Source organism: Rhinoderma darwinii, chromosome 1 (genome assembly GCF_050947455.1).
Source record: "Rhinoderma darwinii isolate aRhiDar2 chromosome 1, aRhiDar2.hap1, whole genome shotgun sequence".
NCBI lineage: Eukaryota > Metazoa > Chordata > Amphibia > Anura > Rhinodermatidae > Rhinoderma > Rhinoderma darwinii.
The window spans coordinates 161,399,443-161,411,692 of NC_134687.1; the positions used below are offsets into that span (position 1 = coordinate 161,399,443).

A 12,250-nucleotide genomic window follows, 5' to 3' on the forward strand; every position below is an offset into this window, starting at 1 on the left:
AAAAAACATGAAAGTGAAATGTTTTCCGGTATGTACATAAAGCATACACAGACCCACGTTCCATCCATATGACTTACATCTAGACCAGGCTCCCCATCTTTGCCCTGTGGGAAAGAGTGTTACATTTATGATTAATGACAGAATAAACGTTAACTCTGCAAATGAATGCACTACATGTATCAGTGTCACTAAACCTAAAATCGATCTCCTCTTTAATCCAGTATTGTCCCCTTCATGCAGCTATTTCAGGATGACTGCAGTGTTCTTTGACAGGAATACAGACGGCAATATATAATTACTGTACTTCTATATTCTAAATTCACATACATATCGCTGTTTAACAAAAAGATACAGTACATATATTGTATCCCAGTCCCACATGTGTACAAAGAATTTCCAGTGTGAAAATATACTAGTAGATGATTCTTGCTTGTGCAGTATACATTTAAATACATGTAACTTCATGAGCAATTTTTTTTTATTTCAAGTAAAATTTTCTAACTTGCGAATCTTGAACCTGGCAAATCGTTTCTACAAATTCGTTCTGAAGAGAAGTGGATGATACTTCTTGTCAGAACGCCCAGCTAGTAAAAGTATTAAAAACGCCCCGATGTACGCACATAATACACGCCCACTTGGACTTTTACTTTTAAACACGCCCACTTGGACTTTTGCAAGCCTCATTTGCATAACTACAAAAATGGTCATAACTTGGCCAAAAATGCTCGTTTTTTAAAAATAAAAACGTTACTGTAATCTACATTGCAGCGCCGATCTGCTGCAATAGCAGATAGGGGTTGCAAAATCTGGTGACAGAGCCTCTTTAAATATTGACAAAATTACCACTGAATATTTGTGTTAAAAGGTTTGTGACTCACAGGTAAACCATATGGTCCTCTAGGCCCTGGATCACCGACAATACCTTTTTCTCCCTGGAAAACAAACATTTACAATATTGCTCCCAAATGTAAGATACTGTATGATATTCAATTGTAGAACTATTTGTACGTTTAGGAAAGCCGCTGTGGATGGAATGGTCATAACTTATTTCACACCGATGATATTTGTAACTCGTGCCTTCATTAGGCCTTAGTCACACGAACATGTCAGTATGTCATCAGTATGTCACGCGTTTTTTACGTCAGCAAAATAAACTGAAGGTGTTTTTTATTCCTCACCATTTCTTTAGCAACTGTTGCGTAAATCATGTGGATGACGTCCGTGTGGGTGCGTGATGCGCAAACAATGCACAAGAGTAGGACATGTAGTGAGTTTCACACAGCGGACACACGCTGCGTGAAAAACACTGAATGTCCCCATTGAATTGCATTAGGTCCGTGTGACGTCCGTTGTTTTAATGTGTGTAACACGGACGTGAAATACGCTCGTGTGAATAAGGCCTTAGGGTTGCCAACCATCTATAAATTTAAAGACTGTATTTTTCACGTCTGTAGTGTCATGTAGAAGAAAAAACTGTGTGCCATTCTCTTTTAAGTTTTCACTGCGCACGCGCCAATCCAACAAATGCGCAGTGCAAACATCCAGAGAATCTGAGAAGGTTGGGTTTATTTGCAGGTCCGTCCTGTATCCAGGGGGCTATTGTCTAGGATCGAACTGATTTTGGGTTCTGACATCTGAAGTCTAAGTCTGAATACATTTTTGGGTATGATGTCTAAATAAATTTTGGGGTCTGATTAACCCCTTAGTGACCAGCCTATTTTAGGGCCTTAATGACCAATCAATTTTTTTTGTTTTTCCATCATCGCATTTAAAGAGATATAACTTTTTTATTCGACATAGCTGTATGAGGACTTTTTTGTGTGGGATTAGTTTTATTATTTAATAGCACTATTTTGGGGTACATATTTTTTTGATTAACTTTTATTAACATTTTTTTTTGGGGTGGATAGAAAAAAAACCCAGCAATTCCGCCATTGTCCTACACGTTTTAAATTTACGGCATTCACCGTGCGGCGTAAATAAAATGTTACCTTTATTCTATGGGTCGGTACGATTACGCGGATACCACATACGTAGAGGTTTTTTATGTTTCACTACTTTTGCATAATAAAAACACTTTTAAACTAAAATTATTTGTTTTTGCATCGTCGCATTCCAAGAGCCGTAACTTTTTTATTTCTCCGTCAATTTAGTTATATGTAGGCTTGTTTTTTGCGGAACGAGACGTAGTTTTCATTGGTACTTTTTTAGGGTACATGGGACTTATTGATTAACTTTTAATATTACTTTTTTGGGGGGCAATGGAAAAAAAATAGCAATTCAGTAATAGTTTTTTGCGTTTTGTTTTTTAGCGGCGTTCACCTTGTGGTTTAAACTACATGTTAACTTTTTTGTTTGGGTCATTACGGTCACGGGGATACCATATATGTGTACTTTTATTTCTTTTTTTACACTTTCACTAAATAAAAATACTTATTCTTGTACTGTAATCCTTATTATAATTTTTATTTAACATTAGTTACTTTTTTTTTCAGTCTCACTAGGGGACTTCACTTTGCGATCTTTGATGGCTTATATAATGCTTTGGTATACTTAGTATACCAAAGCATTACTGCCTGTCAGTGTAAACCTGACAGGCAATCTATTAGGACATGCTTCTGGCACGGCCTAATATGCATAAAGCTAGGGCTGGCCTTTTGGCCTTTGTTAGGCCCCCGGCTGCCATGTCACCCTATCAGAGGCCCGCAAATGCAATCCAATGGGTGACAGAGGGAGCCCCCCTCTGTAAACGTCTTAAATACCACGGTCGCTATTGACTGCAGCATTTAAGGGGTTTAACAGCCACGATCAAAGTAAACCTTGATCGCTATCATTGGAGCAGGAGCTCGGCTGTCATCAGACAGCTGAGCACCCGCTCCAGCCTGCACGGGACATCCGTGCAGGACTTAGTCTGGGCTGCTGTGAAAAGGCGACGGCCTAGACTGTGGCCCCTTAGTGACTGCCGTGAAAAAGCGTATTGGTGGTCACTAAGGGATCTGAATTCTCTTTGGGGTCTGATGAAGCAGTCTGTATGAATTTTGGGTTCTGAAATCTGAGTTCTGAATATACATTTTGGGGTCTAAATTGTCTTTGGTGTCTAAAGTGTGGTGTCTAAAATAATTTTGGGGGGGGTCTGAAGGAGCGGTCTGAATTTTTTTGGGGGGTCAGATGAAGAGGTCTGTATTTATTATGGGGTCTTCGTGAATAAAGGGCATTATGTTGTAAGTGTTTAGAGGCATGACATGGGAGTCAAGGTCTATGTAAAGAGACGTGACATGTCACCATCTGTGATTTTTGGTTCAATTGTTTAGAAATAACTGAAGAGGTTGTTGACAACTCTGGCCTTCATAACACATGTTCATATACACTTACCTTTATTTAGCTATTTTTGTCTTTTAAATTCGTTTTTAGTCAGATATATGACAAAAGTTGTACTTTGCCAATATAAACTTGGGCGTTTATACATTCAAAGCATTCAGAGAAGGAACTACATCAGTTTCAATATGAAGCAGACATGTGGGGTTTGATCTTTATATATCAGTGCGATATACCAGCATAAAAAAGGACGGCGAGTTTTAAAAATCTCTAGTCTCCACATATAAATGATAATTTATAGAGCTCCTGATATTACTATATACATATCACTTCGTACCAAATGATATATTTACAATGTACAAACCATTTATCAATGTACTTGAGACAATTGTTAGGGTATGTGCACACACACTAATTACGTCCGTAATTTACGGACGTATTTCGGCCGCAAGTACCGGACCGAACACACTGCAGGGAGCCGGGCTCCTAGCATCATAGTTATATACGATGCTAGGAGTCCCTGCCTCTCTGCAGGACAACTGTCCGGTACTGTAATCATGTTTTCAGTACGGGACAGTAGTTCCACGGAGAGGCAGGGACTCCTAGCATCGTACATATGTATGATGCTAGGAGCCCGGCTCCCTGCACTGAGTTCGGTCCACTACATGCGGCCGAAATACGTCCGTCAATTACGGACGTAATTAGTGTGTGTGCACATACCCTAAGACAACATTGTATAATAGACTTGGAGTACATACCCTGTCGCCTTTTGGACCTGCCGGACCTGGTGGACCAACTGGCCCATCTGTACCCTACAAAAAGAATCAGAACAGTGCATTAATTTGTGGATTGGAGCACGGATACTGGTGTGGTGGATTGGTTCCCCTCTGAGTTCAGCAGCAACACAGGAAATGGAAAGACTGATTGAGAAAGGAATCTTGTTAGAAGGCATCATGCAGAGGTGACATATAGAATGGCGTACAGTATGTTAAAGTCCCAATCCAGAATACATGAAACAAGACAAGGCACAAACAGGAACAGACATAAGTAAATAATCATGTTTACAGAACATACATTTATTGTGTTCTTCCAGGACCATCAGTTTCTGGTAAAGTAGAATTTCAGTGTATTCAGAAAAAAATGCTGCAAAGACCATAGATTGACTGGAGCTTGTCATTCACAGTCAATGAAGAGAAAGACGCATGCCTGTACAGGAGGAGATCATGCTTGAAGAGTTGAACGATAAAAGATAAGTAGGAGACTGAGGCCATTCCAAGGAGTTTACTCTTCTAGATGGAGATTGTTACATATTCAATCATTAGAATAATAGACGTGAGTATATGGCAGATTCAGAGCATGTGTCCTCCCTGACCAATACAGAGGCCGGCTACTAGCGTCCAAGTACAGTATATTAGATATCTTAGCTCTTACATATGGGCTTCTTATAGGTTTAGTGGATAAAGATGGTTGTGTTTTTGTAAGGTGCCAGGGACGTATACTGATATCCACCACTTCCAAACGCTGAATGATTTTAATAAACGATAGCTTTCCAAATCCTAGTGGTTTTCCTGCTCTGAACATGTGACCATTATGACAATGGCTAAAAAATGTTTACTTGTTGCTATTAAGAATTTTTTTATATTTATTTTAGTACACAGAAAGTGGTGAATGTGTTCATCATATTATTTTGATATATGATGCCTATAAAATGTATTGATTTTTTAATTTTAAATTTTGTGACAACATTGAATCAGTGCAGTTCTCTTTCAGACTGCAGCAAGTTTCCTCTAGGATTTCCCCTATTCTGTTGCATTGCTTTTACCCTCTTATTTCACATACCTTCCAGGCCCTGCCGCATTCATCATTCTTTACGGTGGAGATGGTGTGTTTTTAGTTGTGTGTGGTGTTTCATTTGTGCCAAACATACCTTTTTTTTTTAAATGCCCAAAAACCTCAACTGTGTTCTAATGGCATCATAGACCATTATTTAGGTGCAGCATTGTAAAAGGGGTAGAAGTGGAAAGTCATGTATTTAAGAATTATTTTTAAGAGATTTGTTTTACCTTTGACATTAAAGGGGTTTTCCGGTGAGAGACATTTATGACATATACACAGGATATGTCATAAATGTCAAATAAATGCGGGTCCCACCTCTAGGACCCGCATCTATCTCTAGAACGGAGCCCCCTAAACACCGTTCTACCTCTCTGTGTTGTGGCTGAATCGTATGATTTCCGACCATGAATTACGGAGACAGCGTATTGCTGAGCTACACTGTTTCTGTAAGTCCCATAGAGCTGAATGGTAGTTACAGAAACAGCAGTAGTACTGACCCAGTAAAATGACTACAGGCCACTTTCCTCCACTATCAGCTACATATTGAACTATTACAATTGTCCTACTTTTCATCTCATCTTTGGTCATTTTTCAATGTGGTATAATGCTGAGCAGGTGAAAAATACACAAAACACTCACCCTGGGTCCTGGCTTTCCGTCTAAGCCAGATGCTCCCTGTATGATTAGGTGGAGGTACAGACGATGGGTATAACATAGGTGACAAGAACGTGAGATTAGTGGGTAATGAGTACATGGAGTAAGAACAACACAATACAAGTGGCCACACAGACTATGGAATGGCTGGGCGATGTCCATTTATTGTTTTAACGTCCTAGAAAATGTACCAGATCCCTGTTGTATTAGCGGCAAGATTAAAGGACACCTAAAATATGGCCTTCATGCCAAGAAAAACTGATTTTACACATAGAAGTAACAGATTAAAATTAATATAGGCACTTTATTGATACAGTTTGCCCCTCAAACATTTTAAGGCATGAATTTTTGTGTACACTGAAAGAACAGTATTAAATTGTATTAGAACTGATTTGGGCCAAAGTGCCTTTCCTTTTTTTAAACTTATTTAATCTTTAACACGTATACTACTAAAAATAATACACTACAACCCTTCTCTAAAGTAGTAAACTGGGGTTTCCGTCATAGGAATCCAGGTGTTGGATTTGTCTCTTATCAATGTAAGAGTCCCGTAACTGGTACTATATTTTATATAAACGGTATTATACAGGGATATAGATGCCAGAGAATGATCTGATGTGGCCAGCTCAAAAAAACATAATTCTTAGGCTACATAATGTTTACTAGGGTTAAACAACCAAAAAGTAGACTTAAACTTTATTTTCCTGGTTAATGTTTTCATTTGTCATGGAGAATGTCATATAAACCTAAGCTATCCTGCCACCTGCTGGAGACCTTTGAGATTGTGCTTACTGGCATTTCATAAAAATACCAGATTTTTTTAAATATACAATTATTATATAACCAAACAAAAAGATAAAAATGTGAAAAGCATGGAACAAAATGTTTGACATGAGAAAACTGCCTGATATAGATACTTCAATCAAGACAGTTAAAGTATCAGATTGATTGTGCCCGGGGCATAGGACGACTGTTGTTGATAGGGGCCGATGGCAACAAGAATTCTGCCATTCTAATACAAAAGTTCACCCAAAAGTATATCTAAAAATAAACAATTTCTAGAAATCATACAGACAAAGCAAACAGAGAATACACATGGTTATTGTGTGAGATTACATTATAGAATCACATTTACAGAACACGTAACCCAGACATATTACATGTGATTGACTCAGACACCATTAACATGGACATTAAGCAGACAGATTACTGACATGTTACACTGGTGCTAATTGTGTCAGCAAATGAATAAAAAAAAGACTATGTGAGTGGAAGACACAAGATATAAACGATAACTATAACTATATATATATATATATGCTCATATGATTCTGCTTCAGCTTCTTGCTATCAAATTGTATATATATATAATGATGAACGCCATTCACTGGAATCATTAAAAAAAAAAGAAGAAAAGAAGCATATGGATTGAGGTGAAATTGAATAGATGTTTCTACTTACTGGAAGACCCAGTGGTCCTCTGTCACCCTTTTGACCTGGCTCACCCCTCAATCCTTTAAGACCATTTAACCCTGGTTCACCCTAAATGTAAAAGTAGATGCCAGTTTTGTTTGTTGGATGTGCACGCTGGTACAGAGGAGGTTCACTTATTGACACTGCTGCAAATTCCACTCTGTATTATACGGTACCAAAAAAACACCCAAAACATAGTATTATATATTACATATTACATATTTATTTCATGAAAAACCAAAATCCAATTAAATGCTGGAGTTTAATACTTGAGTGTAAAAGGTAAGACAGAATTTACTAGTTAAACTGACGGAGTATGAGAACTTTATAATTAATACCTACATTTTAACATTCTTTCCATTAGGGATTGTCCATAACTATTTACCGTAAACCTTCAGTCCATGTTCCAGTATTGTACATATCAAATGTATTTAATAATAATGTTAACGCTATTCATACTCATTATACTGTAATAAATAGCACTGTCGTTTTGTGTGCTTAGGTCCGTTAATACAGAAAAGACATTGGAATTTCCAGCTCTTTTACAGAAAACCTTCAAGCTCAATAGTAATACATGAATATAATGCTCCCTAAGCTTCATCAGTCAGAATGATTGATTGATTAAATAAATGATTGATTGATTGATTAAATGATTGATTGATTGATCGATCGATCGATCGATTGATTGATCGATTGATTTATTGATTGATATTCCTCCTTAACAGTGGAATCAGCATGACATTTCTACTGTAGTGGAAAAACACTGTCATTGTTATCTGCTCCCTGAGCTTTAAGGCTTTTATACATAAAACACAAAACAGACATTACACATAAGCATGCACTGATAAAGTTACATCCACAAAATATACAAATCCATGCCGCATGCTATCCTTAATAATTACATTAATCCACTTGAACTTACCTTTGGACCTGAAAATCCATGTGGTCCCTGAAAAATGCAAACATAACATATACTTTTAGAATAAAGAGTTATAAAAGTGGAAGAGTTGCCTGTAGAAATATATACGATCATTCCTCTTCATTTTGTAACCTGCACTACCAAAATGACAGCTTGAAGTTGATTGTGCTATGTGGGCAAAACACTACTTTTCAGGTCCGGATTATTGTGAGGGCAAAAGTAGTGCATGCCCTAGGACCTCCACCTCCTTGAGGAACTAAGGGTCCTCCAACACCCATTCTCCGTACCCAGGCTAGTTCTTGTCATCGGTAACACCCAACATTTTCTATTTAGTAGTCATTATTTATGCGGGTAGTCTATACACTGCTCACCTCTGAGACCCCCCCTCTGGGAAAAATGCTGCTGCCCTAATGGCTGTCAAGTAATCCCAGTCGAAAAGTGGTGGAAAGGTGGATACATATCTGTGTGGCTACAGACAATGGCCTTTGTGTCTGCCATGTGGAGAGGCCTATGCACATTTGTGGCCACCTCTCCTTTATGTGGCTGCAATAGGGGCTCAGGTGAGTGACCTGAACTTCAGGCCTTCACCAACCTTAATCCGGCACTGCCTATAGTTGGCTACACTAGTTTTCATAAATAAGACTCGGAATGCTAAATTCCATGATTAGTAATCGACTGTACAACAGACTGAAGAACATCATTTGGAAATCATAGGCTAAACAATTAAATCTGTTGTGTTTTAAAGGGAATGTGTCATGTATTCAATAAAAAAAAAATATTTTAAATTTCATTAATATTTCATTAATATTTTTTACAAATATTTTTTTAGAAATATTTTTTTTATGTTGTGGCTATTTGTTTTTATTTTTAAAAACCTCCCTGAGGCGGCGATATTGAAGGCACATACTTCCTACCAGGGCTGGCTCCAGGTATATGAGGGCCCTTGGGCCCCCTGTCAACTGCATCCTCGTTTTGACAAGCTTAGAGTATGTTTTCCCAGATCACCTTGAGCCCCCTAAGCCTGGTGGACCCAGACATCTGCAAAGGTGTGTCTGGTGTTGCAGCCATGCAGTGATTACCAGGCACTATATGTAACTTTAAACAGCCCACCACTCTGAGCTCTGCAGCGCCAGGCACACACTTAATCAGGCATATCTTAACCCCTTCAGGACACAGCCGATTTTGGCCTTGTGGCACAGCCAATTTTTAAAAATCTGACATGTGTTAGTTTGTGTGGTAATAACTTGGGAATGCTTTTACCTATCCAAGTGATTCTGATATTGTTTTCTCGTGACATATTGTATTATATGTTAGTGGAAAAATTTGGTCCATAAATTCAATATTTATTAGTGAAAAACACCAAAATTTTGGGTAAATTTGCAAAAATTAGCATTTGTCAAAATTTTAATGCATCTGCTTGTAAAACAGATAGTAATACCACACAAAATAGTCACTAGTTAACATTTCCCATATGTCTACTTTATGTTTGCATCGTTTTTTTGAATGTCCTTTTATTTTTCTAGGATGTTACAAGGTTTAGAACTTTAGAAGTAATTTCTCACATATTCAAGAAAATTTCAAAAGGCTATTTTTTCAGAGACCAGTTCAGTTCTGAAGTGGCTTTGAGGGCCTTATATTTTAGAAAGTCCCATAAATCACCCCATTTTGAAAACTGCACCCCTCAAAGTATTCAAAACAGCATTCAGAAAGTTTCTTAACCCTTTAGGCGTTTCAAAGGAAATAAAGCAAAGTAGAGGGGAAATGAAATTTTTTTTTGCCGAAATTCATTTGTTAGGGCCGGTTCACATCACCGTTCGCTTTCTGTTCAGGGGTTCCGTCGGAGATTTCCGTCATGGAACCCCTCAATGGAAAGTCAAACGGAAACCTTAGCTTTCGTTTGCATCACTATTGATATCAATGGTGACGAAAACATTGCTAATAGTTTCCGTTTGTCACCGTTCCGTCAGGTTTCAGTTTTTTAGACGGAATCAATAGCGCAGTTATTTTTTCTGTCTAAAAAACAGAAACCATTAGCAATGTTGATATCAATGGTGATGCAAATGGAAGCTAAAGTTTCCGTTTTACTTTGCGTTGCGGGTTCCACGACGGAAACCTCCGACGGAACCCCTCAACGGAAAGTCAACGCTGATGTGAACAGGCCCTAATAAAAAAAATTCTGTAACACAGAAGATTTTACCAGAGAAACACAAATCAGCAGTTTTTAGAAATATCCCACATGTGGCCCTAGTGCGCTAATAGACTGAAACGCAGGCCTTAGAAGCAGAGGAGCACCTAGTGGATTTTGGGGCCTCCTTTTTTTTTAAAATTATATTTTAGGCACCAGGTCAGGTTTGAAGAGGTCTTGTGGTGCCAAAACAGTGGAAACCCCCAAATGTGACCCCATTTTGGAAACTACACCCCTCAAAGAATTTATCTAGGGGTATAGTTAGCATTTTGACCCCACAGGTATTTGCTATATTTATTGGAGTTAGCCCGTGAAAATAAAGATCTACTTTTTTTCTGAAAAAACATAGACATTTTTAATATTTATGAGGAATAGGGAAGAAAATGCACCCCAACATTTGGAAAGTATCTTCCCCCGATTACGGCAATACCCCATATTTGTTAATAAATCCCATATGTGTTGCTATTTGGACCCACAGCAGGGCTCAGAAGGGAAGGAGCGATATTTGGATTTTGGAGCGCAGATTTTCCTGGAATGGTTTTCGGTGCCATGTCGCGTTTGCAATGCACTGAAGGGACCAACACAGTGGAAACCCGCCAAAAGTGACCCCATTTTTGAAATTACGCCCCTCAAGAATTTTTTCTAGGTGTATACTTTTTTGGGCAGAATTTAGTTGAGTTTAGGCAGTGAAAATGAATATCAAAATTTTTGAACACTAAAATGTTGATTTTTTTCATTTTCATGAGGGATAAAAAGCCACACAACATTTGTACAACAATTTCTCCCGAGTATGGCAATACCCCACATGTGGTCATAAATGTTTTTTTTATCAGAAATTAATTACCCCTTCAGGGCTGATCCTTTTTTAGCTTTTTCATGTTCGTTTTTCACTCACCGCCTTCCAAACGCCATAACTTTTTTATTATTCCATCAATAGAGTGGTGTGAGGGCTTATTTTTTGTGGGAGGAGCTGTAGTTTTAATTGAACCATTTAAAGTACCATATAATGTACTGGGAAACTGAAAATAAAATTCTTTGTGGGGTGAAATTGGAAAAAACTGATTCCTTTATTGTTTTTTGGGTTTCGTTTTTACTGCTTGCACCAGTAAAAAAGACAACTTAACTTTATTTTGCGTCTCAATACGATTACGTTGATACCAAATTTATATAGGTTTATTTTATATTTTACTACTTTTACATAGAAAAAACTATTCAACTGTTTTGTATCAAAACATTCTGAGAGCCATAACTTTTTTATTTTTATCAATGGAGCGGTGTGAGGGCTTATTTTTGGCGGGACGAGCTGTCGTTTTTATTGTACCATTTTTTGGTAAATACAACTTTTTAATCACTTTTTATTACATTTTATTTAGAGCTAAGGTGACCAAAAAACAGTGATTTGGGCCTTTTAAGTTCTTTATTTCTTACAGCGTTCACCATGCGCTGTAAGTTATATTGTACTTTATTCTGCAAGTCGGTATGATTACTGTGATACCATATGTATCTAGTTTTTTTTATGTTTTGCAGCATTTGCACAATAAGGCCTCATGCACACGACCGTAGCCATGTGCACATCCACAGAGTGACAGCCGCGAGCCGGCCGCAAATCTCGGCCAATATTTTCAATGAGCCTGGACCGCAGAACACGGCCGTAATAAGACTTGCCCGTTCTATCTGCGGCTCCGAGGCCATGCATGGACCGTGAAAACCATGGTAGTGTGCATGGCCCCATATTAATGAATAGGGGGACACAATTCTCCTGTGGATTTTCGGGGAATTGCGGCCGCAAAAGCACGTTCATGCTTGGGGCCTAAAATCGTTTTTTTATAAAGTAATTTATTTTTTGTGTCACCATATTCTGAGACCAA

The 12,250-nt window shown here is 38.1% G+C and overlaps 1 protein-coding gene across 1 annotated transcript in view; it reads right to left on the reverse strand.

Annotated features, from left to right (window-relative positions):
• COL25A1 (collagen type XXV alpha 1 chain) overlaps positions 1 to 12,250 on the reverse strand; it is a 411,800-nt gene that overhangs the window by 26,897 nt on the left and 372,653 nt on the right. Inside the window, exons 30-35 of the mRNA XM_075860518.1 lie at positions 8,201 to 8,227; positions 7,267 to 7,347; positions 5,791 to 5,826; positions 4,074 to 4,127; positions 879 to 932; positions 78 to 104 (exon numbers count right to left, since the gene is read on the reverse strand). Coding sequence (XP_075716633.1) covers positions 78 to 104; positions 879 to 932; positions 4,074 to 4,127; positions 5,791 to 5,826; positions 7,267 to 7,347; positions 8,201 to 8,227 — 279 coding nt within the window. The remainder of the gene's footprint in view (positions 1 to 77; positions 105 to 878; positions 933 to 4,073; positions 4,128 to 5,790; positions 5,827 to 7,266; positions 7,348 to 8,200; positions 8,228 to 12,250) is intronic.